This window comes from Agelaius tricolor, unplaced genomic scaffold (genome assembly GCF_023055355.1).
Source record: "Agelaius tricolor isolate 1412-34295 unplaced genomic scaffold, bAgeTri1.0.p SCAF_1, whole genome shotgun sequence".
NCBI lineage: Eukaryota > Metazoa > Chordata > Aves > Passeriformes > Icteridae > Agelaius > Agelaius tricolor.
In genome coordinates, this window is record NW_027269261.1 from 24,706,338 (window position 1) to 24,734,220 (window position 27,883).

At 40.3% G+C, this 27,883-nt stretch overlaps 1 protein-coding gene and 1 long non-coding RNA gene across 2 annotated transcripts in view; one reads left to right on the top strand and one right to left on the bottom strand.

Annotated features, from left to right (window-relative positions):
- The window catches only part of LOC139590093 (uncharacterized), a 70,761-nt gene that overhangs the window by 18,084 nt on the left and 24,794 nt on the right, over window positions 1-27,883 (top strand). The window lies entirely within an intron of this gene.
- Window positions 20,166-27,484, bottom strand: COX7A2L (cytochrome c oxidase subunit 7A2 like). Its single transcript, XM_071427133.1, has 3 exons — window positions 27,080-27,484; window positions 21,409-21,540; window positions 20,166-20,558 (listed from the first exon to the last, which is right to left on the bottom strand). The coding sequence occupies exons 1-3, from the start codon at window positions 27,149-27,151 to the stop codon at window positions 20,415-20,417; spliced, it is 348 nt and encodes a 115-aa protein (XP_071283234.1). The 5' UTR covers window positions 27,152-27,484; the 3' UTR covers window positions 20,166-20,414.

The window sequence follows — 27,883 nt, forward strand, 5'->3', positions numbered from 1 at the left end:
GATTTTGAAACAGCACAGACCTTAAGACAACTGTATTTTTGGGTTTGTTTCCTGATAATTAGTCTTCTGTCTAATAGTTATTTTTGTATTATTTCTGAATGTTCAACTTTTACTATTATAATGATGGAATTAAGGACCAAATGGGAACCAAGCCCACGTGTACCAAAAATTTTGCAAATACAGAGTAAGTACAAATTCTTATCCTTCCAAAGAATGAAAACTTGGAGTGGGAAGGATTGAAAATCATGCATAACATGTAGATAAAGGAATCAGTGTGACTGCAGGAGGGGTAGGCTTGTTCTTCTGATGATGAATTACTTTTTTCTTTCATTTAAAAATGAGGATTTCACTGGGCTTTCAGAGGGATTTTTTTCCTCCAGTTGTTAGGGTAAGACTTTAAGGATTTTCTCCTGAAGAAGAAGAGGAGTGGAAGGATGGGCTGAGTAAATTACACCAGTCTGAGGAAGAGAGCAAGGCAATAAGTGCCCAATCAGCAGGTGGTGGAGAGTATCAGCTGGGTGCTGTCCTCATTATCTACTTGGGGGCTGGTGCTGCTGGTGCTGCTCTTCCCCTGGCAATATTTCCTGCTTTGGTTCCCTGCTGAAAGTCCTTCCTCATTCCAGGAGCAGCAGTGCTGGAGGAACTCGTGTGTTTTTGAGGTATGTGAAGAACCTGGGTTGGGTTTGGTGGTTCCCAGGGGCTGGTGGCAGTGACCAGCTCCACCTCAGATCCTGAAAGCACAAGAGGAGCCCATCATAGGAATACGGCTGCAGGATGGGATCCCAGGACCGGGGCCTGCCAGTGCTCACCCAGGAGGGAGAGTTTAAAACTGGAGAGTTTAAAACTGAAGGGTTTTAAACTATCCTGCTAAAGTAGGGCATGACATCCATGTGGGATCAGATCCAAGCAATTCTGAAGTGAAATTCAGCAATTCACCACAGTGAAACATGCTGTGTGTTAGTCAACTGCAACTAGACTTGGAGAACTGAAAAGATGAATTTTGCCTGCAGACTGAGCATAGGGAAGGATTTTTGGATGAGCCAAAGCAAATTTTCTATCTCTACAAGCAAAGGTATTAAAACTGCTTTACTTTTAAGATATTCATGCTGTGTAATAAATTATGTCTGAAAAGTTAAATTGACAGTAAATTGGGGTGCTACTTGAATTTAGTATTTATTTTCATTAGAAGCAAATGGCTGTTGAGGTTATTCTTAAAGGAATTGTCATGGCATATTTTGATATTGCTTGTGGAATAAAGACTAAAATTTTTGATATTGCTTGTGGAATAAAGACTAAAAAGCTTGTGGAAACTGCATGCTTAATTTTGAGTACAGGAATCTGATAAGCTTCTGTTCTTAAAGTGTATGGTATTTTCTTTGATAAAATACTTGGTGACATAGGGCTTCTCTGACTGCAGCTGTCACTCAGTGCAATTGAGATTAGTGTAATTTTCTCCAAATAGTCTTTATACCTCCAGAGAGAGAGATTTCTATGAACAACAGATTTCCTCTAACAGAAAAAAAAATCACTTTTTTTAGCATCATCTTATATCTTATGGAAAGGAGACGATGGAGGGAGTGAGGAATAAAAATATTTTTCTTCTAAAATTTCAAGGGAATTGTATTCTTTATATCTCCTTGATGACACACAGGGTTCTTGCCTTCATGGTTTCTGTATTTAAGCTTTTTGTAACAGACTCTGCACAGTTATTTATATATTTTTGTACACTATTTTAAGGGCAAGATTAATACTCAATATTCTACTAAAAAATACTACCTCAAAATTACCCTAAAATATATGAGCTTGATATTCTGGCTTAGAGCAGAAAGACAGACACTGATAAACAGCTCTTGGATCCTTCTTCATGAAGTAATGCTTCCTGTCATGTGGGGTTTGGGGGGAGTTTGCTTGCTTTATTGTTTTGTTGTTCTTACTGGGATGGGTTTTCTTATTTATATCATTGTTATTATTATTCTGTTGGTTACTAGAACATAAAGGCTTTCCTTCAGTGCTGCCACCTTACAGAAACATCTTTATCAAGATTTCTCTTCCCAAGCTGTAATTAATCTGGTCTAGGTGCTTCACTGAATAATTACTCATCTCTTCTGGCATTTCATGAAGCTATTTAATCTCTTATTTCTTCAAACAGCAAATGTTCCATAGTTGACAGGTATCATTTTTAACTTCTTTCATAGTGCAGAGATAACACTCACTTTGGGGCATGGTAATACCACCCTGCTCACTCATTTGCTTCCCACTTATGTTCTTGCACATTCTTCAAATTCTTCGTCTAGTTGTTTGTACAGAAGAAATTAATCTACCAAAAAAAAAAAAAAAAGACGTTTAATGCTTATTTCAGATATTTCTGTGAAGCTTTTGGGCTACAGCTTTATTTTTCACCATGATTCTCTGTTGTCAGCTTTGGCAGTAGTGTCCAAAGGCTGCGAAGGAATTGGTTGTCTCCCCTTGTGTGCAGAACAGCCCTTCTTCTGAAGGATGTGCAATAAGTGTTGAGTGGGATCTGCAGAGGTAGAGAGGTGTCACTCCTGCCTTCTTGTGAGCTCCTCTTGAACTGCTGAGAGCTGTGAATCTCATGATGCAGTGGAAGCCACAAGCTTGCAGAATCTCCTTCATTCCCCATGTGAGCTGGTGTTTGTACTTGACTCAGTAAGCAGGACAGAAACACACAACACTTCTCTCGCTCCCCAGAAGAGACCATGAGGAAGCATCTAGGTAGAAGAAATTGCTATTCCTATGTGGCATATTCTGATAGATGAAAAAATGCCTCTGCATTAATGGCAACTTTTCCTGTTTGCATGCATAAGTTATGGTTTATAGCTAAGTTTTACATGGAAAATAACCCATGTGTTATTGAGTTTAATGAGGTTTAAAACCAGTTATCAGTGCTGTTTCACTGGCTTAGAACCATGCTAGAGAAATGATCAGCCTGTAGTTTGCTGGGGCTGTGAAAACAGATGTTTGGTTTCCTCTGTAAACCTAGAAGGAAGACATGGGAGGGAGGAATTTTTTGTTCTTCACTTATTTTTTTCCCTTTAAACAGAAATCGCAGTGTGCGTGCATGCACCATTCAAATGAAACAGTTAAAATAACTCATTAAAAACAAAGAAAGGGTAACACCATTATCTCTTCCCCTGCAATCTATTATATACTACACTGAAGTAGTTGAGTATTCCCCTGGAAGAGGATAAAGAGCAAACCAGAGGGTGAGGACGTGGTGCACAAGGTGGGGCAGAGGACACTTCACTGGGAGAAAGCAGACCTCTGTCTCAGCTGCTGATGTGTACTCTGTGCACAGTGAAAGTACATCAAGAAAGAGAAAGCAAACCACTGAGTAATCTCTGGCAGATATTTCAAGCATTTCTGTGGAACAGGAGAGAACAGGTTGCAGGCAGGGAAAATTTGAACACGAATTGCTGTGCTGTGAATGTAGCCCTTCAACAGTATGTGGGCACATACTCCTATTAAGGCTTCATGCATGTAGCAAAAGAAAGATTTAGTGTTAAGGCATGAGAATGAGCCAAAAAAAGGAGTAGGTTTGGAATAAGAGTCACAGAAAACTGTACATTGCAAGGGGACCTCTGAATCTCACATTGTATAGCTTGTTGCCTGAACAGGCCTTACTTTAATGTTGGTTAGAAAGGGTTGATCTGTGTAAGTGTCCCATCTGGTATAATGAAACTTCTTCTAAACTGCTCTCATTTCCAAAAGCAAAACATGAATCTTAGGAAGTGCTAGAAAATGAATCATTTGCATTCACTTTACATTGATCTAGTTCAATAAAGCATCATATGCCAGTCACAAATGGGGCACTGAGGTAAGGTGTTGCAAGCTATGCCAAGGAGTAATAAAGAACTGGATCTAATCTAGGAAGTGAAGAAGCTTGTGATGCATAATAAAGCAACAGAGGAAGATTGACAGAGGGAGCGCAATTAAAAAACTTCAAATAAAACAGAAAAGCTTGGCTGCTTATTAGTTTTGCCAAGTGACTTAGCAACTGCTAACATGGAACAGGAAACACAGAACAGCTTTGCAAGTCTTTCTCTTTTTTCTCTTTTGATTAATGATCAGGAGATTATGGTGTTAAAAAGGGAAAGATTAGGATATCCACAGATTGCTCCTGACAAAGCTAGTGTGACAATAAAGGCTATAATAGATTACATGGTTCAGAGTACAAGAGCTTGAAATTTTAGTATGACAACCAGAAGAAGCATTTTAATGTGATTAAATAATGGTATTTCACTGGCAGTGTAAACAAGTGTTCAATTTGAAGTCCATGAAGATTGAAGGAAACTATTTAAAATTGTCAGCCAGAGGAAACCTTGGAGTGTTACAGTGTCTGTTATCAGTGTTAATTAGCTTTCAGAAAGAAAAATTATACTTTAATAAAGGGGTTTTGATGCCTTTGAGAATGGTACCTAGACAAAGAGTGGTTTCCTGCTTACTAAAATCATCTGCAGGTGGCCAGGCACTGTAGTGCAGGGGGCAGCTGGGCAAGGACCATAGCAAAGACTCACCTTCTGTTTCATGAGGGGTGACTTTGTCCAGGTGACAGGGCTTTGCTGAACACTAGGCTTAGATTCAAAGTTCGGATCTTAAACAGAGTGTGAGGGAGAGAAAAATGCTTGGCAAGGTGAGGTGAAGCCACAGAGTGGTGTTAACTGGGAGAATCCCTGGGGTAGCTGTGCAGTTCATGCTGCCTGCCATCACTGTATTTGGATTTTTCTGCACCCTTACTGTTTCCATGGGAAGGGTAATATGGAGAGGCCATGAGAGAAAGATGTGTCCAAAGCCAATGGAGATGCTGGTTCTGGCTGTATCCATGTGCCTCTGCTCACCCAGGACTCTGGTGCAGAACACAAGAAGTGAGGAGAGTCACAAACTGTTCATGAAGTAGATGTGCAAATTGTCTCAAAACAAAAAGAAAAAAAGGTGGATTAGGAAAGAGAAAACCAGGTTGGCTGCAGATCTAGATGCTGTGAATCATGGATATGAGTGTTTCTTACATTCTGGGGTAGAGTTTCTTTAAATTTCAGAAATTACATGTTTTCATCATGTCGTCAAGAGATTTACTCCACTGGGTGCCTGTCTCTTTTCATATTTCAAACCATATTTTATGCTGGAATATTTTTGGACTTTCTAGGGATTTTGTCATTTTAATATTCTCCTGTGAGAAGTGTTTTCTTTTGTCTTTAGTTCTTGTCTTAGATATCTGGTGCTCCTGTTCCTTAAATGTAGCCTCAGATAGAAATTTGTTATGTTCCAGCTAGAAACATACAAAAGAAAATGTTGTTAAGAACAGGAATTCAGCTGTAAATGTTGGTACAATCCTCTCTGCAGATGTTCTTACATAGTGGTACATAATACTTTTGTGAACATGACTAAGCATTGCAAATAAATGTGAATATAAATGTGCCTATTTTACTGATGCTGTAGACTAGACATACAGTTGTACAGCTGAAGTTGTTTCTGTCAATAGTCAACACCAATCCAGCACTGTGAAGCTGGAATAATAACAGCAATAAAGAAGAAAATTAATGAGCAGTAATGTAATCAGATGAGGGAGGGTTTAGAACATGTTGGTACCTGGCCTGATTAGAGATGGAAAGAGGGCTGTTCAATTTGTGGGTGAATTTAGAATAATGACTCTTAGAGTATAGACTACAGTGAAAGAATAGCTGCTAATTGGAAAGTTGTTGCTGCATGCTGAACAGGAGGTTGACTGGTGAGCTAATTTAGAAACATCCCCAGCAGATTTCTGCTGAAGGCTCAACGACAGAGAGCAAGGGACACAATGATGAGACTGGTATTGAGGGTGAGCCAGAACCTTCTTTTTCAGATGATTTGCAAACACAGGATTGAGTCTGAATTGCACTGAGACCAACTTGTTGCCCTGGCTCTAGGAACTCCCTTGGTCTCAGGGGACAACATTCTCCATTTGCAGGGAAATTTATAACCCTGTAGTTTGTGTTGAGAGATTGAGAGTCAGCCACATACTGTGAGCTCTGTGAATTTGAGCCTCTGAAATAAAAACTACAAAACCAAAGAAATCTCACTCTGAATACTTTTGCTACCTCAAGAAGACAAAAGGAAAATATTAAACATCAGGAGTGGAGAGGAAGACTTGGTAGTGAGAAATGCTGCAGTTTGGGCTGGTAAGATTCAGAATGTCTCTAAATGCAAACAAATACCATCCACACTGCTTGGTGAGATTGTACTGGCAGGGATCTGGAAAAACTGTGATGTAGAACTCCAGCTATTTGGTCCATGCCAGCAAGGGGGAGTTTGTGTGGATGTCTGAGCCTGGCCATGTATCAGTCTGACAGCTCTTGCTTGTCACTGGAGTGGGACCATGCACAGGTGGTGGGACAGCAGGGGTGAGACTCACTGTGCACTCACTGGGCTCTCAAAACGAAAAGTTCTGGGATGGTTTGAGTCAAGGTTACCTCCTCTGCCTGCCTCACCTGAGACTTGAGGCACTTTTATTTGCCTCATGATTCTGTTCAGGGTTTTGAGAGGAAGCTGTGGTGCTTCCTTTTGAGGGCTGAAGGAGCCAGTATCGACTGTCAGCCCATCCACTTTGTATCTGATGCAGCAGAAGGTAGAGCACAAGGTGTCCCCTTGCCCCATATGCTTGTGGAGCAGGTGGGTGCAGTTCCCAATTGCTTTTCCAGCAACTGGAGGATTTTATTCTACAGCAGTGCTCTTACTTTATTTTTAATATAATTAATGAACTTTTAAAAACTTCCTAGTGGGCGTGTGGGTCCAACATAGCAAATACCAGCCAAGCACGAAGCATTTCTGAGAATAAGGCTGAGACATTGCTGCATTGGGGGAAATGGGGCAAAAATGCTTCCCTGAGCTGGGAGCTCGGAGCCTGGTGGCTAAAGCTAAAACTTAGACAGCCTGCCTGCCTTCCATCTGCAATTGTACAAAGCCAGTTTCAGCATACAACCCACTTCAATAGCTAAGACCTTTGTTTTCTCAGGCTTTGTTTCTACCTTAGGGGGAAATGCTCATATGTACCGCTATTCCTTTTTACTGTTTCCTTAAAAAAGGTTTTAACATAAGCCCAAAAGCACTCTGAGACTGCAGGAAGCTGACTTTTCCTTATGTCAAAGGCAGTGTGCAACAGGCTTTGTGGATTCTAATCATGCACAGAATTAATGTAATGATTTTTAATGAGACAACATATTATGATTAAAACACCAACTGGTGAATGAGGGCAATAAAAGTACTAGAGGTTTTTATCTTCTGAGTATTGTGAGTTCAGAGCTCACTAATAACCTTGGGTCTCAGGATGCTAATAATAACACTTGATGTTGCTAGGGAATGGCGCTGCCTGACACATGGTGAATTCTGTGTGGTAGGATATGCCTAAGGCATACTTGCTAAATCTTTTTATTATTTTATTGATCACAAAAACTCTTTGATGACCCACAAATTTGGATGCACTTTGCAGTGTTTGTTCACATTACTTGTCCTGATTAAGTGGCTTATTAAACAGCATTTTATTGCAGCATGACTATTTTCGATATTGGTTGCTGATGACAGTGCTCCAGGGGTAGCAGCATTTTTAGGGTAGTAGGGTTTTCCAGTGTTGTGACAATTATGTGCCACTAAATTGCTACATATCTTAAGAAATTGTGCACCTCCTAGTACCTTTGCTTAAAAAGATGGAGTTTACCAGAAAAGAATTTATGGAAAAGTTAATTTCTTCCTCCCTTTTTATACTGCTTCCTAGTCAGGATTTCCGTATTTGCCTAGGGCAAATATTGATTTTCATGTTTGTAGGTTTTCTTCTTTCCAGATATGCAATTGATGTTATTATCAGAAATGCACATTTTCAGTGCAATATAGAAGTTCAGATTGACAACAGTGCCTCATTTAAAAAAAGAATGCAGACCTTGTAGTACTGCCATGCCTGGTGGCAGGTGCAGCTGAACCTCAGTGCTCTGACAGATGAGTGCAGTGATGCAGCCAGACCACCTCAAAGAGGGCAGTCATGGTCCCAAACCAACCTGGCCATGGTGTTTGGGTCCTATGGGCCATCCCAAGTTGTCCTTTCACTCCTGCAGGGTATTAGTGTCTGATGCAATGAAATTGCTCCCTTTGCTTTGGCCAAAGGACTCATCTTCAGCTCTGTTTTACTTATGAAGGAATAAGGTCTACTGAAACATAGAGATCAGTTATGCAATATGTGATTTAATCTACTCTCCATCTACAGATCCCTCTCTGATAATGATTTAAATGTGTTTGTTGATCTCCTTCACAATATAGAGAATTAAATTTCTGGAAACATCTTCAAACTGTTGCTTTGGCAGAGTAGGAAGCTGAGAGATTTGTGCTGTTAGTGTCAGAAACAGCAGCAGAATGCACCTGCTGTTTGTGATTTGTTGGGGCTAAATTGCCACCTGTAATCTTGTCTGCCAGACTGTCGGTAGTGCCAGATTATTTCTATGTTGTCTGTTACCTGATTAAAATATTAAAGAGGCTCCAGGACAAGTGTTACCTTGAAGGGAAGGGAGGAGGTTTGACAGACCAAGTGTGACTACCACAGGAGAGCAGGCATGAACTGTTCTGCTGCACACAGAGAAGTTTTATCTTTAGTCTTACCAGCATCCTTTCACACTTCCCATGAATGTGGAGTGTCATCTCAGTTTTAGCTGGAAATATCTACTCCTAAGTAGCTACTTAATAGGGCTTTATTCAAATATATAACATGGATTTGATTTTGACAAAAATAACCCTGGGAAAACTCACCACTGTGACCAGTGAGATCCTAAGACAGGGAATCAACATCCATACAACTGTGTGTTGAAACAAAATCCATTCCTACAGTTTGAAAATCAAAGCTTTGTTATTCAAAGGTCCATCTCCCACAGATGGTCCCTAACTTTTGAGTTCTGCCTGTTCAAAACAGGCACTGAGCTTATTTCTTCTCCTCCCTCCATGTTTCACTAACAATAAAAATTCCCAAGGTCAGCCTTGGGCAATGGAATTGTGGTGACCACCATGCTGCAACCCTGACAAGTGCTGAATGTTCACTGTCCCCTTTGCAAAGCTGAACTGCAAGTGTTTATATTCTAATAAGAGCCACAGTCCTTCACTGGGACAAAAAAACTAAGAGCTGGCTAGGGATGCTAGGGCTCTGTCCTGGTTTTGCAATAATTGAATTTTAGTTAAGGGAAAAATCATCAGCTCATAGTGAAATAAAATATTGGAGATTGTCAGCAAAGCTCCTATTACAGAAATGAAAATGCTTGCACAGCAGAAAGCCAAGGAGAACACTCCATCTCTCCAGCCATTCTTGTTTCCCCTCCATATATCCCTGTATAAAACAGATTTTGATTTCTGCTTGTTCTTAAAGCCTCAGGTCACCTTTGGGTGCTCAGAAATGTGTTTTTCCCGGTGTCATGTGTTCCTTTCAAAGTGGGGATCAGTTTTGGCATAATCTTATACTGCACCAATTTTGGGCACTTATCAAATTCAAATAAAAATATTTTTAAGATATGATTATGTAGGGGGATAAAATATAAGAAAATAAAGATAGTGTAGAAAGTAATCTTACCCCTAAGGAGTTGCAGCTGGGTCAGTTACCAAAGATTAGGAATAGGCCTGACTTTAGCAGGCCACAGCTGTGACCAATGGGAAGCAGAGTGCTATAAAAGAGTGGGGTGGCTGGTTGAGAAGGGAACTGGAATTAGTTGGCTGCTTTGTGAAGGAGAAAGAGTTAGTGCTCTGAGGAGCTGCCCACGAGAAACACCAAGGAGGTATGAAACTTTTGTGATAAGGAGACAATGGTCTGAAACCCCTGCAATAAGATGACAACATGATTATCTTAAGTTTTCCATGTTTTTGGAAAGGAGAAGGACAGGTAATCATCAAGGAAAAGAGAAATATATTTACATGAAGCATTGCACCATCCAAATTCAATATCTGGGGTTAAACACAAAGGTCAATGAATCAGAAATTGTTTTCAAATCATTCCAGCTAGAAGAAGCAGTATAGTCACTTTAATGAATAATTGAGTTTTAAGCACCAGACAGAAAGCACTGCTTTATGTCGTGTTATTAAACTCGGGAGTTTTGCATCATCAAAGTTCCGCTAAATGGTAGAAATTAAATAATTTTCAAGTGCTCATCCCCAGACCTCTTCATCTTGATGCATATGTTCTTAGCATATATTTGTCTGAGAAACACTTGTAAACAAACTCTTTACCAAGATGTTTGACTACACTTGTTGCCTTCTCAGAGGAATAAGCTTTGCTCAGGCAGAACTCTTAATGGCTTCTAATGGAAGGTCTGCCTTCTCCTATTCACTCCTAGAGCAATATCTCTCTTGGAAAAGTGGTTAGTCCCCATGCAATGGTGAAAATTAAAATTATTTGAATATTGACTTTGCCTAGTAGTTTGGACATTCTAGGGAAATGCTGCAGGGAAATTCAGTGTCATAATCTATATAATTCCTGTCCCTTGGATGCCATTTCAAGTTTTGCTTTGACAGACTCAGGGTTTCATGTCATGTGTACTGGTCTAAATTTATTAAAATCTGTAATGGTTCACTGTAAAACCATTTTTAAAACCAAACTTTTTTTCAGTCTTTGTTAATTTATTTAGCCTTAAAATTGGTCTCCATCCTGATTTGCCTTTTTTTTGTATTGTACATTCTATTCTAGGATGCTAACTCCACTCACTCATCTCTGTGAAAGGTAAATGTGCTTGTTAGAAGCCATCAAGCCATTTACACTAAGAGCCAGACGAATTTAGTTTTATTTTGTTTTCTTAAAAACCTTCTGTCGAGGCAGTCAGTTCCTATGGAACACAAATGATGCAAACTAGGCTTAAATTCAGTGGATAGTCTAATCTACACAAGGACGAAGAGACCTATAATTGTGCATGTGTTTCTGTACAGTGGTTTTATCCCAGAAATTCTAGAGTATTTTTGGGTTTCCTCCTGTGTTTTGGGGAGGGGTAGGGGCTTTTTGTTTTTCTTGTTTTGTTTGGTGGGTCGTTTTTTGAGGGGGTGAGGGGAGATGGGCTGTCATTTAAAGGTTCAGAAACATTAGGTATGTTATTTTTTTCTGAAGTTGACAGCTTCTCAGGGTTAGATGACCTGAGATTAATACATTTTGTTTAAAAGCAAATGGACCCCTTTAAGATCAACTTGAAATAGAAATGCCCCAGAGTTTTTCTTACCCTTAGAGGGCCATTGAATTAAAATGTCATTATCCTAAATTTACTTTGAGCAGATATAACAATTGCAGCAGATAAAATGAGAACCACACCTCTTTTTTTCTTCCCTCAATTCTTGTGCAAGCCGTGAAATACATTTCAAACCTTTTGTTACAGGATTGAAATTAAAATACCACAGCTAATTTCTAAGAAAATGTTATTAATTAAGGATTAATAGAGTAAATCACACTTCATTTGTAACCAAAATGATACAAATAGCTACAAATGAAGGACCAATTTGCTATTCTAAGAATGGAGCTGTTGCAAGTAATAATAGAGCTTGTTCTAAATTCTACAAAAATACAATTTATAGCAACAAGATGATGCTCCACAGCCATTCAAGCTGCCAGATCCAATGGACTCCTCTGGCTCACAGAACCCAGCTGCTCTCCACAAACACAGCTCTGAAGTTGCTCGTAGTCATTGGTAATAAAAAATGCTGCTTTATCTCCTAACAGATAACTGACCGTGTATGCGATAAAGGTGGTTTCAGAGTGAATCTAAGATATGTATTACATGTATTTGAGACTAATTCCAGTGTGTCTGGCCATAAATTATTCTTTGTTGCAAAAATATTATAGCAAATACACCGTTACTTCTACATTCGTTTCTGCACCCCTTTCATCATCTCTCAGGTGAAACTCCAGCCAAGACTCACATGACTGTAATATTTGGCTTCAGTCACAGAGTTGGGTGTACTGTAATTAGTGCTGTGAGTAAATCAAAAGTACTTAGATCAAAATCAGAAGTTGTAAATGGTATTATATAAAAATATAGCATTAAATTTTATCACAGGATCCAAGGATCTTGTATCTATAGAAATAAATTATAAAATGACTGTGAGGAACTTTCAATCTTAATTATACAAGACTAGTTCTAGCTCACTCTGCACTACTAAGCAAAAGTAGATTTTTCATACCACTCTTCTACTCTTTATTTCAAGTCTGAAAAATAAAACAAATTAGCACAAAGTGGTAGAACTAGATTCAGGCAAAGCATATTTGTCCTTGTTGAGAGAATCAAATCAGCACCTTGGGTCTATAAAGTATGTGGTACTCAGTGAAAAATTTGGTAACTCTTTTCAAATTAAAAAACAAAAAATCCCAAACCTTTTGGTCATTGTAACAGTGTTTGGTAGGAAGTAGATTGTGAGTCTACCATATATAAAGACTGTTTTTACTAAATGCTCTGGTCTCATCACAAGAAACAAGGAAGAGATCTAAACCCCAGCCCTGTCACCTGTCTTGCACCTTCTGGTTATATTATCTCTGCAGATGATCTCACCAGGCTAGTATGGCAGCACAGATTTATGTGGATACCTCAGATGGTAAAAGTTATTATTTATATTCTATTATTTTATGTTATTCTCTTATTATATATATTATATATTCTATTATTTTATATTATTCTATTATTTGATTTATTTTATTATTTAATACAATTTTATTATAATTGCTCTATAGTTTGGTCTGTACTCTGCATCCTGTGAACTTTACTGTCCTGGAAGAGCATCATGATGGGTCACGTGTACTTGCACAAATTCATAGTTGGCACTTGCATTGGCATCTTGCACAAGTTCTGTGTCTGGAACTGCAGAGATGTGGCCTGTTATAAAGAACTTCATGGGAAGGAAATTACTCTCTGCTACTTGATCTTTCTGACTGGGAGAGATGAAACACGGAAGGAATCTTGAGAGGGGAAGAATCTGTAGGTGTTTCCCATCAAAATCTGTAAAAATGGATAGAAACTCTGCCAGGTGTCTTGGTTTTATGGTTTGGTGTTTATTTCTTGTTTCCCCTGCTGCTCTTCACCCTAACTTTGAATGTTTGTGTAACAGGTTGTTGTAACCCAAACATAAAGAACTTTGTTCTTTGACTGGTACCACTTCCACTTTGGTCTGGATTTTGCCAGTAAGAATCAAACTTGGGCAGGTTGCTATGCAACATACAAGTTGCGCTCATAAAATGGGGAAGAGTGTGGAGAGACAATCTAAAAATGAGTTTATATCTTGCCAGAAACAAGACTTGTTCTGATTCAGCCCCAGGAGATAGGACATGTCCGATTTATGGCAACTTGACTGGGCTCTTCAGGTGCTGACGCTGTGTGTACTAGCAAAGCTGACTCTAAATATGATAGCATATAGGATCTTTGCAATTTTGCCACACAAAAATGCATGAATAGAAAACCCCTTTTTTGAGACCACAAGCTCATTTGGAGACCATCGTGCCTCCAGCATTTGCAGCTCTAGGAGAGCAGTCATGCACCTCCTAAAAGTGTCAAACTGAAACAATTATTTAATGAGAAAAGGAGTAGCAAGGCATTATTAGTGCATTTTTGCTTAATGAATGTTAAAATATGAAGTTTGAGAGTGTGGTAATAGTTAAACTCCAGATTTTTTAGGGTGGATTTCACATGCTGGATAAAAACTTGGGGGTTTTAAACTTTGTCTCATGAATACATGTTTTCTCAGGTTTCACATAACTTTAATTTCTTCAAGCCAGTGGTGCAGACCTGCTTGTAACAGGCAAAATGTTTGTTAAAGGTACTAGATTCCATTTACTTATTTATTGCTCTTCCTGGAAATATATTTTTCCTGAAGTACAACTGAAAACCAGAATTATCCTTGAAAGCACTGTGTATACATATCTGTGTGTTAGTTCTGAGAAAGAAAGCACATAATTCCTCATTCATGCACTGAGTTCAGCAGCTTTAAAGCTCAGTTATAAGGATCAGAAGTGCTAATACAAGATAAGATAAAATAGTGATCTTTAGCAGAAATACTTATAAAAGCAAGGGATGTTAAAAGCAGTTTGGACTTGACTGAGCATTTGAAGACTCTTATGCAGCCAGTTAAAATTTAAAAAGATTAAAAGATAAGCACAGATCAGTGATCTTGATAAAGTGGATGTATTAAGTGGTCGTTTTCAGTTTACAGCATGCAAAAACCAGGGAGAAGAGATGAATCTAGTTAAAACTGTAACTGGCAGGTTCTTTCTGTTTTCCCTTAGTTTGGTTTAATCCAATACAATTTAAATGAAGAAGATGGGATTTGAGTCCAGGAAATCCATACCAGTTTTTTGTTGCAAGCTGTTAGTCACTGAAAGTAAAGTTATGCCACACACTTGATAAATTTCCTGAAGGGTATGTGTACTTTGGAATTATTCTAGTATTTTAATACTGTCACATCTGGGTATTTGTATTATGTTTACGTTTTATACATGTTGCAGTACAGAGAGATCAAATACACAGCTTCTCTGTGGGCAGGCTACACAGGCATAATCTGTCAGGTCTTGCATAGCTGGGAATGTGTCTAAGCAAAAAAGCACCCTTTTGTTTCTTAGTGAGCCATTCTTCAGTGGCCATGGAAAGTTGTTACAGAGCTTCAGGAAGGGCTCCAGGTGAAACCTGTAAGTCTCTGAGAGTAAAAAATCAAAAAATCACTCTTTTGGTTTGTTTTGAAAACATGCATCTCTGAAAAGACAGTGTAAGGATACAGTGCTACCAGCTGCTTGGTGCCTCCACCTTGTGAACCTTATGTGGACTCCAGCCTGCTTGACTGCAGAAAAGGGTTTTCCTGTAGCTGCTGGTGTTTTTCAAGAGCCTAAAGTCTTGCCTCTTGTTAATTCTGCAGGGTTATGCTGCTGACAATGAGTATGATGAAGTGTGGGTTTTGTTTTGCATATGAGCAGAATTGCTTAATCAGTTCCAATTAGAAAACTAATACATTTTCCTTAAGCTTATGCAAGAACAAGCTTTAATATGTAGCACTTGCCCTTTATGCTAGAAAAATCTGCATTTCATTAGTCTTGTTCTCTTTGCTGCAAGTCAGGATCAAGTTGGTGGAACTGACATTTACAAGCTCTCCACTCCACCAAACATGTTCCTCTTGTTTTCTTCCAGAGTGCTGTTCTGTTTTTAGTTTAAGGGAAGACACAATTAGCATTTATGCAGTATTGTGGATTAGACAATGTACAGCCTTCTCTTGTGAGTAGGTAAGCAACTAAGGATTACAGAGATGTTCTTCCTCACATGTAACAAGAACCTTCAAAAGGATAAGAATGGTTTCCTGTGGTTGGAAGAGCATCTTGCTGACCCAGGCAGGGCGTGATGAACTCTGCCATGGATCCTGTCAGCTGTCTCCATGCCTCAAATGAGAGCTTTGTAATAGACACACTATAACTCATGCCTAAATTTCCAACTTGGGGTGTGCAAAATTAGGGCTCAGTGGTGAAATGTATCCAAGATATTTGAGGTAGCACCACACCATAAATAGATAAAGCACTTATAGTAAAATGGATATGTGTGACTGAATTGCAAGGAAGATATGAAAAAGGGTACAAAAATGCATTTGAGGTAACACAGCTTGAAGTGTAAGAATGTTACAGGGAAGAAGTATTTCCTCTCTTTCTTTGAAATACAGTTTGGTGCTTGTAAGCAGCAAGTCATTTGATGCCCCTATGTTTGCACACCTGTGGAACAGCTTCTTCAAAGACTTCTCACTAAAGTAAGGCTTTCAGTGGCCTGGCAGGATCGTGTACTTGACAAAGGAGACTTCCAGGGCTTGTTCCATCTTGCACAGAAAAAATACATGTGACAGATTATATGAATATGATATGAATATTTCAGAATTTATTTTGAAGCCGTTAGAAACAAGTCCATTTCTTTTGTGGGACAGAATATTTAAGAAATGATGTAAAAAAGGAAGTGCTAGAAAAATTTTCATGGTCTTCAGAATAAAAATGTAGGAGTGAGGAAGGGAGAAAAGCAAGAGTGGTATGCAGCTGATGAAATGAGGAAAAATACTTCCCCCTCTCTCCCACCTCCCCACTTTTGCAGCACTGGATCCACCGGGCAAAATCCTTCCGAAAAAAACATTTTATCAGGGAGTATCATGTCTCTTTGAAGCCAGAGGATGATGACTGCCTTCTTGTAGCCCCTAAGCTTGTTAGGTCTGGGCTGCCTGCAATAGACTGGGGGAGGGGAGTATATGTGTGAGAAAACAGACCCTTAAACTCAACTTTCTTGTATTTTGAGATAATTAATGTACAAAAAAGTGATTCCTTTTGTCTCGTGCCATGTCCAAAAGCAGTCTGGGATCATGTGAGAGGCACCAGGAGATAAGATCTGATGTTAGTGAGAGACCACACTGATGCTTGACAGCATCTATCTTATTTCCTGATTATAGGATTGCCTGTACTCCCTCTCACAGCAAATATGCTTCTATCTCTTAGCAATCTGTGCATCACTTGCAGCTAACTGGAATTGTTTCAAAATAATGATCTTTGATAAATGAAGATGCAATTAGTACTAAATATGCAAAATGCTTAAAATGTTTATTGTCCCTACTGCTTGACATTAATGCTTAGAATGCAGGCAAATTCTTCTCACTGTCCACTTTAAAACAGAGATCAAGCTTTGGCTTCCTTGTGAAACTCTTCACCGAGGTGATGGGCAGGAAAGGGGAAAAATTTACTGTCATAAAATGCAGATATCTTACACCTTTTTCAGAACAGTTTAGCATGATTTTACACACAACTTAGCCAATACCTGCCCATTTTTCTCTTTATAGAAAAGCATCTGAATTTTTCAAATTTTAGGATCTGCAGGGGTAGTTTGTGAGAGAAGTCACCAAAAAAATCCCCATCGCATCTGTGATTCTTAAAGCCTCTGGGAAGGCAGAAAGGAGGATAAAGACAGAATAAGTACAGTGTCCCTGTATGCAAAGAAACTGTTCTTAAACACACATTTTGGCTCTTTTTAAGTCTGTAAGATTAGATTCCCAATTTTCAAGTTTCTCATGTTTTTATTATTTACAGTGTCTTTTAATTAGAAAGCTTTGCTTTAAGGCAAGATCAAACAGTTAAATGTCTCAGTATGGAAATAATCAGTCTGTTGACAATTTCAAATGTTAAGGCAAAAGTCTGTTGGGACTGTATGGTCACACTACAATACTGTGGAGGAATCCTCTCCTTAACATACTTTAATTTTTAAAGCAGCTGTAAGACATATGTGCATACTATCAATGTCTCCTCAAATGCGTTTATTCTACTACTCCCACGCAAAAGGTAGGGGAGGAGATCTTATTAAAACTATTACAAAGATATAACTGTTGAATCCAGGTTGCCACAGAAATCATTTAAGAAGGAAAACCACTGTCTCTCAACAATGAGATAATGCCATGGGGGATGGATGATTATCCATGAGATAATTTTGTTCCAGTGTATTCTAAATCTCAGCTGCTTTCCCTTCCAAACTCAGCACCTTGGGGTACGAGAGCTTATTATAATTTATTCTCTAATATACATTCAAACCAAAACACTAGAGTATAAGCTATTATTTAAAAAGGTTTTTTTTCTCCTCCCAGTCCTTCGAGTTGGTAGGCTGCATATTTTTTAAGAGAAAACAGAGAGAGTCTTTATAAAACAAGAACACTATAATGAAGTTGCAGTTCCCATCAGATTCCTACTTCTGGGGATCACAACTCACAATATTGAAGTAGCCTTGATGCTGCAAGTCACCCCTGGTTCTCCTTATCTAAGTCCTTATTTAACAATCAGGCCAGGGTCAGACTACTCCTTTTAGAGGTAAGATTGTTCTTGAAGGCTTAAGATGATTATTAGGTCGCTGTATCACAAATAATAATTGAAAATACTTGGACCCTTTTGAATCCTCACAGAAGTCTGGCATCAGTGTTTTAAAACAGATATATCTAAGAGTTGTTTTATTTAGGGAGAAAAAGGATTTACCATGTTGTGATTTCTTCATGATGATCTCAAAACTAATTGAGGAAAGGGGCAAAATTTTGCTGCCACAGACTAATGTGGTTACAGCTTGGAAACTTTTCTTGGTTTTCAGAGCGCTTTGCTGAGGGAACATAGAAATGCAGTCTGCCCTTTCTCTCAGACCTGGAGCAGTATTCAATGGCTGCAGACAAGCTTCTGTTCTTTAACTCCCAACCGAACCATGGGTGTGAATCTCACAAGCTGAAACAGAACTCTCATCCTGCTTCAAGCGGGTCAGCTTGTGCGAGAAGGAAAAAGTGAACACAGTTCTTCAAAATCCAGACACTGGGGGGGGGAAGGAGAAAACTGCAATGGATTATGTAGTCTCTATTTGCAAAATCTGATGGGTGGTTTTTGTGCCTTTGGCACGTGTTCTCAGCTGCTGGCATAGAGCTGGAAAAAGGGAGGTGCAGGGCAATTCTGCTACCTGTGGCTTCAGCCATGACCTCTAACTGCAAGACATGAACCCAATGTCCTAGCTGAGTTGCTGAAAACAAGCTGGGCCTGAGTGCTAAGGCTGTCAGTCCTTCCATGAGTATTCCCACTGCCTAATGAGCTGTGGGATAACAGCTTGGTTATTTTATAGACATCTGCTTTAGCAACAAGCAGGAAATTCTTACCTGCTAGATGAGCGCTAAAAATAATTGATTTAAAACAAAAAAAACCCGGTACTATCACAAAAACAAACCAAAAAAAAAGAAAAACCCTAACCCACCCCTCCAGTAAAACCAAAACTAAATCAGAAAACTAAGAGCATGGAAATACTCTGAACAGAGCTCAGCTTCATGAAAATTGTGCAAGTTTACGTGCACAATATCCTTTATTAGAAAATTCTTGTAGGCATAGATGGTATGTAGGGAAGACAGACAACAACCTACTGTGCTGTTTTCTCTTTTTTTTTTTCTTTTTTTTTTCTTTTTTGCAGTATTTAACAGCCTACAGCACAAGATTGAGTGCCATGGGCTACTGAGGAGATAAAAATATTTTATCAGTAGAGGCAACACAGCTGTCAGCTCCTGCAGAATTTATTCTCTGCTATTCTTTGACTCTTGCTGTCCTTACAAAACTATTTTTCATTGACTTAAATCTCTCCTATCCCAAAATACCAACACTGACTGAAACCTGAGATCACAGTTACAAGCAGCTCTTCTCTTTCCTATAAAGCATAATGATGCTTTGATGTAACTTAAATGGAAAAAATCAGAATTTTTTTTAGTAAAGATTGAAAAAAGGCAGTTTAATTTCCTTTATCAACTATTTTTCTTATTTGCTTTGAAGGTTGTTTCTGCACAGTTCTGAGACAGATAGGTCTTTACAGAGGCCAGCAAATCAATGTTCAGGGGCAGAGGAGGAACTGTGAAATCAGATGATGCATTTTGTGAAGACTTGTATGAAACTTGCAGTTCAAGGCTATGCTATTACAAGGGTAATACAAAGGGCTGTATTGGCTTATCTCTCTTCCATCCCCAGAAATGAGTGGACATAAATAGCTATCTGCAGGCACTGGAAAGAGTAAGCAGCTGAATTATGACAGCAACCTGTTTCACCAAAAATTACTGTTAAACACCCAGTGTGGTCTGGGAGAGGTTTTAAGAGCTTTTCTATCTCAAAAAGATGACAGCAAGGTAGCTGAATCAATTTTATTATTTGAGATCTTCAAGCTGAACCTGTAAGTGTACCAGTACGTTTATTTCACTACCAGGTGTCTGAAACTTTTGAGACTGGACTCTTTCAGTATTCATGTAGCTATCTTTATTGCATGGTAAGACAGCTTGACAAAGCAAAGTCCAAAAACTGGTGTAACTGATGCTATAATAATGGTGCACTCTGCTGCCTACAGTGATGCTACAGTTATGGAATAAATCCACTTTAAATGCTCCTGAGAGACAAGCCCTTTGTCCTAGCACCAGAGGTGGTATATTATTTACTAATGTACCAGGATTTGGAAAAGTATAGGACAGAAACAGGTTCCCAGTATGCTATAATAATTTTTTTTTTTTTTTTTTTGCTTTTAGTGTTTTGGAAACTAGCAGCATCCTTCCACTAAGGAATGTGGTGCATAGCTCACAAATTATTTGTTCTGTCCTCTCTCTAACATTGTTTAAGTTGGGGGAGAGATGGAAGGAAAAGCTTAACTTTCTCCAACTGTTTATTAACTCCTGCAAGACAAGAAAAACTACAACCATATGTTAAAATATTGTATTTCTTTGTTTACATTGGTGTTTTAGAATACATAAGGCAACAGATTTAAAAACATTTTCTCCAAGAAATCCGATCTGAACAATGAACCCTGTGATCACAGGGAACAGATTTAAGTGCAAAGTGGTACATGCAGGAGATCTTCAGTGGAGTGCTGAGAGTCCCATGAAGTGTGGTTCATTTATTTTTGTTTCTTTGGCTGTGAGGCAATGAACAGTGCTACCAGGCAGTAGATAGTCCCTCCTATTGTCAGAGCCATTGTGGTCCGATAGAGCAGCCTGTCTGGATATCCTAGCTTCAGGTGTACTGGCAGTCCATCTGATTTCTGTGGGAAGAGTTCAAGGAGAAAACAAGCAAAAAAGAAATTAACACCCATACTGAGGTCACTAAGGAATAAGCTACCTGGGGTAAATTAAGAGACTTCTGAGAGGGAAGCCTCCTGACAAATAGGCTCACTACAACAAAGTGTATTTTGTCTAGCAAGACAAATGCAAGGCAAGTTAATTTTGTTAGCCAAAGCTGTTAAGTGCAAGCAGAAAGAATGTATCTTGAAATGTTTCTCAAGAGGACCTGGATGGGAGAAGTGTCGCTAACAACAGAATGTGAAAAGATATGTATAAAAAATTATTCACCGAGTCAGACTGACACATTCCAAACGGAAGTGGCATGTAAGAGAGAAAAGGGAACATTATATAAAGCACATTCTTGAGGCTTAAACAAAAGCTTAACTAATTTAAGAAAAGTCCTACGTTTAGAAATTGCATAGCTAACAAACTGGCTTTGAAAACTTTACTGTGCTGCTCTTATAGTGCACTATAAACAGCTTCAGCAGCATTCAAATTATTATACACAAAACAGTAATGATTTGCTTTGCTCTTCCACATCTGCTTTAAGGCAGTCATGGATTCCCAGAGAGAAAATACTTCCAATAGTCAAATGGTACAACAACCAATTTCAGCAAAAAGACAATGTTGCTGCATTTATCCACTTTCTGTATTTATCTGCTATTCAAGTCATATTATATACTTTGTAGTATAGTACAAGTACACGTGTTATACTGTACTTGACAGTTTCTTGAATAGACTTTACAGAATTTAGGTATTGTAGAATGGCAAAAGTAGTTAGCTACGTTAAAATAAGGACAGAAATGTCCCACTCTCCAGTGTTGGCATTACCTGAAAAACTTTCTGTAGGTCTGGCACCTTGTTTTTACCCAAGAAAGGATCAGCTGCTGGTAAACCTGGAGCAGGTTTACTTGTCCCAAAAATCAGATGTGGGTAATCAGTGGGAGCTAATGGTTTGAGTCCCTGCATAAATAGAGATTAAAATATCAAGGTATATCACACTTGTAAATGTACCAATTGTTACATTAGGCAGGCACACTGCCAGACATTACAAGGATACATTACAAAGAGTATTTATCTGGTATGAAGACTTGTGACAAATATGTTTTTGGCCCACTGATATCTTGGTGACAACTTGGGGTCAGAGCTTAGCAAGGAAAATAGCAGCCTCCTTTCCAATCTCCTCATGGCATGAATTTATAGCTGTTATTTTTCTGTGCTGGTACTTGGTCCAAATTACTGCTTCTGTTTTACACAGAGACTATCTAGGACTCTCTCTGAGAAGTAGGATTAGGATCAAGGATCCCTGATGCTAAGGTCAGAGTGAGGAATGAGCTCTACCTCCTGAATGCTGCAAGCATTAGCCATAAATAACTGGGCCTTAAATAATTTGGATGTATAGTTTGGGGATTCAAAAAAAAAAAAAGTATGAGGAACATTTGGGTCATACAGAAGTGTAAATGGTGCTCAAGGCCCTTCAGAGGCTCTGATATAGTGGATATTTTATGCAGGTGTAACTACATCCTATAGTTCAGATGTTGCTGCAACTTCCCACACCCCAATGTATGCCCCATGAGAAGCACAGCTCAACTTCCTTTTGGTTCACAAGGTTGAAGTCTGCATTTGCCATACCTAGAAACGACATAATTCAGTTCTGTGATTAAGGGCACAAGGTCACAGCCAATATGAGGTGATCTCCTTGTCTTTTTTACTGTAGTTAAATTAAAATTATGTCTGGACACACAGCAGTGATGTTTTACATTGTGGCTCTCAAAACAGCTGAATTTTTTTTCCTAACTTGCCACAGAAATTAAAAGCATTGTACAGTCAGTTCAATGCAACAGGTTTTATTACAAACAGAAGCAGCCACTGAAATTCTGGTTTCTGTTCAAAGGACTAGCTGATGCATTTTATATTGAAGAGAACTGTCTGACAATATTTGGAGCTGGAAGTAGACTGGTACTCTTTCTTTTGAGCCAGCCATAGACCAGACATATGTTTTCCTTATGCAAATTCTCTGCTGCAACAGGCATCTTCAGCAGAAAAAACAGGTTTCTCAGCCTCCCAAAATAGCCTATGGAATGGTCATCAGTGCTATACCCTGAAGACGTAGGTTCAGCTTCCCACTCTTCTAGTGCCTGACTGAATGTTAGAATTCACTTGTGACCTTTCTGGTTATGTTTTGAAAGGCAGCAGCAAAACTGAATTTCTTTCTTCCTACTGAGCAGGCTTGCACAGAAGGCAAGCACTGAATTATTCAAGACCAGTGACCAGTTCTGGCCACAGTGCTATGAAGGAAGCATCTAGGGAACTACTAATGATATATTCAAGGCTACGTACCAGCTACATCAGAGGCCTTGAGGAAAGCAATTTTGGACAAGTATTTTTGTCTATAGGGACTTTAAGTACTTTATTAGATTTGTCTTTAAAAAGTTGGTGATTTGACAGAAATAACTATAGAACAGATGTTTATACTAAAAGTGCAGGTGACTTCTTCTCCAAACCTTTTCTTGCCTTCTCAATTGTTAGTATCACAGCAAATGTGAAAATGCACATCTTTCCTGTGCCTTCAAGTTTCCAGTTCTGAGTCTCCCTTTTGCCTTCCTGAAAGCCCAGTGTGTTCAGGAGCAGTGCCCTCTAATAACTTCAATAGTTAGTACATCAACAACTGTAGGTTATTGCATACTTTTTCAGCCTTTAGAAATACATTCCTGTTCAGGGGTTTTAAGAGCCCCTTCTGCAGGAGCCATAGCAGAGTCAGACCCGACTCAAGTGACAAACTTCATTGTGAAATCAAATGGAACCAGTTCAGAAAACTCACATAGCCATCAATGTACTGGTGTAAATTAGTTCCAAAGCAGCATGGTGCCACTTCAGGACATCACATAGCAATTTAAATAAAAAACATTGATGTTGTTCACTGGCTTCAGGAAAGAGTACAACAAAACACATGCTGCAGAAGGGAGACAGTTCAGTTTGCTTAACCCAGACACTGCATTAATTAAGGTTCCTCACCAATGTAAAATTTCACTTGAATTCCAAGTGACTTGAGTCTTGGCCAACCTCAACCAAGCCCAGTTAAATCAGTGCAAATGGGGGGCTGTTCCACCTTGTTACTTGCCTGTGGTTATTGAGAGAAAAGTGGCAAGTGCTTCATCTGACACCCAGTTTACTAAGCTTAGCATGGCTGAGGAGAAATCCACAATGTAATGTAAAGGCTGAATTTCACTGCAGAAAATGTTTAAGTAAGAGCTGGCACACCTTAAATGACCCTTGGTCACTGTATTTAACATTACTAAAACCATGGGTTTATTTAATGACTGGTACCAGTGTCTCACTACACTTAGGATAGTACTGAGGAATTAATGCCTCTACACATTTGACCTATACTTCATTAAAAAAAAAAGTTAATAATTAATAATTCCTCTTCTGATATTAAGGTGTTAATCTTTTATTTTTAATCACTATAACATGATTTTTTTTCCAAGTCTTGGACAAAGTACAGCAGATGTAGTTATGCAGAAGAGTCAACATCAGCTGATTTCATCAGCATGCCACAGCAATGACTTTTTCAAAGTCCTGAAAGTTCTCAATGAAAGGTCAAGACACGTAGGTAATCCAAAAGAGCAAACAGAGTTCTCTGCCTACCCTTCTGTAGAGCGTGTTTGTTTTCCTGTCAGTGTGAAGATCTCAGGACCCAATGTGTCTGTTGGTTGGCCAACAGGCTCAAAATTAAAACAAATTTACACCTTGCTAGTATGAATCTGCAAGTTAGATTTACATTTTCCTCACAGCAAAAAAACAGTTAAGGACTTGGAGCATAATTTGATGGAGATAGCACCACTCTTAAATTTTTAAATTTAAAGGGAGTTGCTCAAACAGATCCAAGAATGAGAAAGGAGAGGAAAACAGAAGTAAGGACCAAAGGGGAATGGGGAAGTTACTCTGAGAATCAGGGTTTCAGAACATGCATTGAAATAACTTCTGTGAACCTACTGAACCTAGACACTTCTAAACTAAGTAGCAGGTCCTTCACAGTGGAATACACCTTACTGCCTTAAGTTAAATATATTTGTTATGACTAACACAAGGCTCTTAGGTAAAACCACTCGAGTCTTTGTTTGCACTGGGATGACAATCCAAGGACAGTGATTTTGTGTACCTATTAAGTGTTATCTAGGGCAGAAAAGGTTACGTATTATAGATTCTAAGCAATTCATATTAGCTAAAATCAAAATATCTGTGGCTCCTGGAGGCTTTAAATAGCTACAAGCAAAATAAGTTGCATGAAGTGAAAATACTGTAGTACAAATAAATTCCTGCTAGTAAATTTTTTTCCTGTTCAGTAGAAGAATTAGGGAAAAGTTCATGTACTTGTCCTCATCTGACACTATGTGAAACTGGTCCCAGTGACTGTACTTTAAACATAAGCTAACTCTTCAATATTTTTTATTGAGTTTGTAATGGTTATGGCAGTCATTATCCTCCTAAATATGAATACTTTTGAAACTATTTCACTCCTCAATTAGCTAAGGAAATTCCCATTTATTCAAACAAGATAAATTCCCAGTACATCCCAAAGATAAATTGTTCAGACTACTTTATACAACTTTGTTAAATGCAAAATTAAGTCTTCTAAGCATAGTCTGAGATGGAAAGAACAATACAGATTTCAAACTTGAGAGATTTTTTTTTGTTAGAATAAGCTGTTAGTTATGTTATTGTCAGCAAAATAATTTCTGAAGTCCACTTAGACTGATATTTTGCAAGCCCACAGTAAGCTTAAACCTGCAGCAAAACAGTATTCTATTGGGAAGCACCAGAATGTAACAGCACAGAACAAAGAGAATTAGTGTATATTTTACCAAGGAGAATGTGAATGATAGGATGTCTTCACTTTTCCAGAAACATCAAAATAAATAGAAGCATAAAAAGCAAACCACTTTACATGTGGAACTATAGTTTTAATAAATGGAGCAATGAAATCAATAGGAAAAAAATTTACTTTGTTTTGAACTTAACACCTTAACACTCATGGGATTACTCTTATATTTCAATTGCTATTTATTGAAAACATTTTAGCAGACTGATGCATCTAAATGTGTGACCTGGGAATTCAGTCAAGCTTAAGGGGAAAAAAAGGAAATTCTACTAAAAAGCTGGCCTAATAGCATTAAAAAAAGGATTGAAAGTAACTTCCAAAATGAAGGAGGTTCTTTACTGTTTAGGCTTGAAGTCCTTCCCCATTCCTCCCGCAAGCCTTTGCTCTCCACTATGTAAATGAAGTATCAATGTTTATTCTCCAAACATAACTTTGTCTAGAGAGGTAAGAAGTGCCCCAATCACTGCAGTAGTGCTGGATATATTGCTACTGTGTAAGTGCTGTACATACTAGAATATTATTTATTCTGCTGTCTTTCCTTCTTGCACCCCTGGCCCCCAGTAGCTATCCAGGAGCCTTCCAAAGTGATGGGGAAAGACAAGGACAAAAAACCTTCTGGGGACAGAAACTGCCATATCAGAAACTCTGTTACCTCGGTGTTTATTTAAGATCCTAGGGTAATTCAGGATGGAAAGGCCCTCTAATGCTCTTCAGTCCAGAGCAAGGTGACAGCAGGTTGCTGTGGGTTTTGTCTGGCCTGAGGACGAGGGCAAAGCCTCCCTCTATGGGCAGCTGCTCCACTGCCTGACTCTTCCCACCATGATAATGTCTTTCATTCTGTCCAGCCTGAACCCCTCTCCTTGCAGTTTTTGCCTGGTGTCTTTTGCCTTCCCACCATGGACCCCTGTGCAGAGCCTGGCTCCATCCTGCTAACCTCGGCTGGTTGCTGACCTCTGCTGAACTCACTCCAGTTGCCATTCCCAGGGCAGGAGGCCCAGAGCTGGACACAGCACCTGGATGTGATCCAGTAAGTGTTGAGCAGAGGACAGTGATGCTTTCTCAGTCACAGCTCACAGGGTGATACAGCCAGGACGCTGCTGGCTTCTGCCTGGCAGCACCTCCAGAGCTCCACCACAAAGCCCCTCAGCTGCCACCCCATAACCATGCAAGGGCTCTACCTAACCCTAACCCGTAAAATGAAGAAAAAAAAGAAAGGTCATGAGTCGCTGTCCCCGGAGGTGTTTAAGGAGAGCCTGGACGTGGCACTCGGTGCCATGGTCCAGCTGACACGGAGGTGCTCGGTCACAGGCTGGACTCCATGCTCCCGGAGGTCTTTCCAACCTAACTGATTCTGTGATCCGGTGATTTTAAAACCCCGCCAGGCACCGCTCAGCTCTGGAGCGGTCCTCTCTGACGAAAGCGCCTTAATTCCTTGCCATAACCCCCAGTACATCCCAAAGCCGACTGCAGGGCTGCGGGGCAGAGCGCGCCTCCGGTCTCGCCCAAGGTCACGCGCGGGGCCGGGTACGTTCGGCGCCCGCGGGGGCGGCCGAGCCCGGCCCGGCCCGGCTCAGCCAAGGCCCGCGGTGCCGCAGCCCCGGCCCGGGGTGCGGGTGTTACCTGTGGGCTGTAGGCGGCGGCCGACGTGGCCGCGGCGAGGCGCTGCGTGAAGCCGCTGAACTTGTAGTACATGGCGGGCCGGGCCGGGCACCGGCTGCGACGGCTCGGCCGAAAGGACCCGCCCCGCCCCGCGCCGGCTTTTCTGCGGCGCCGTAACGCCCAAGGGCCCCGCCGGCTCGCAGAGACGCCTGCGCGGGAGGGCGCGGAAAGAATGAGACTGAAAACAGAAAGTCCGGGAAAATACAGTAGCCTGCGCCGAAGCAGTGCGAGCGCGCCTCTCCCGAGCACGGCCGCCGCTCGCGGAAAAATGAGGCCGGCGGCAATTTCCAGTCAGGCAGGGAAGCCGAGCCCCCGGAGCGGCAACGGCAGGGACCGGGGAGGGGGGGGGGGGGGCGGGACGGGAGTCCTGAGTGGGCGGTGCGGAGGGGGCGTGGTTAGCGGCAGCCAATCGGCGCAGGCGGGAGGCGAGGCTCCGCCCACACCGGGTGCCGGGGCGGGGCTGTGGCCCCCACACGGCCCCGCCCCGCCCGTGCGCGCCGCCCGCTGCTGCCCGCGGGGTGAGGGCAGCGCTGGGCCCGGAACGCCGCTCTGCTGGGTCTTACTCAACGGGGACCCGCTGTGCCGCAAGGCGGTAGTCACTGAGTCACTTAGGCTGGGAAAGACCTCCGGGAGCATCGCGTCCCTGCTATGAGCGATCGCCCCCGTGTAACTAGACCAGGGCACTGAGTGCACGTCCAGGCTTTCTTTAAACACCTCCCGGGACGGTGACTCCACCACCCCCCCCGGGCAGGCCATTTCAGTGCC

Bases quoted from the DNA above. Each gene is read 5' to 3' on its own strand.
- COX7A2L (XM_071427133.1), bottom strand. From the start codon at position 27,151: ATGTACTACAAGTTCAGCGGCTTCACGCAGCGCCTCGCCGCGGCCACG. The intron at 21,541-27,079 runs GTAACACCCGCA...CTATTTATGCAG, and splicing joins CCGCCGCCTACAGCCCACAG to GGACTCAAACCATTAGCTCC. The intron at 20,559-21,408 runs GTAATGCCAACA...CTCTTCCCACAG, and splicing joins ACCTACAGAAAGTTTTTCAG to AAATCAGATGGACTGCCAGT.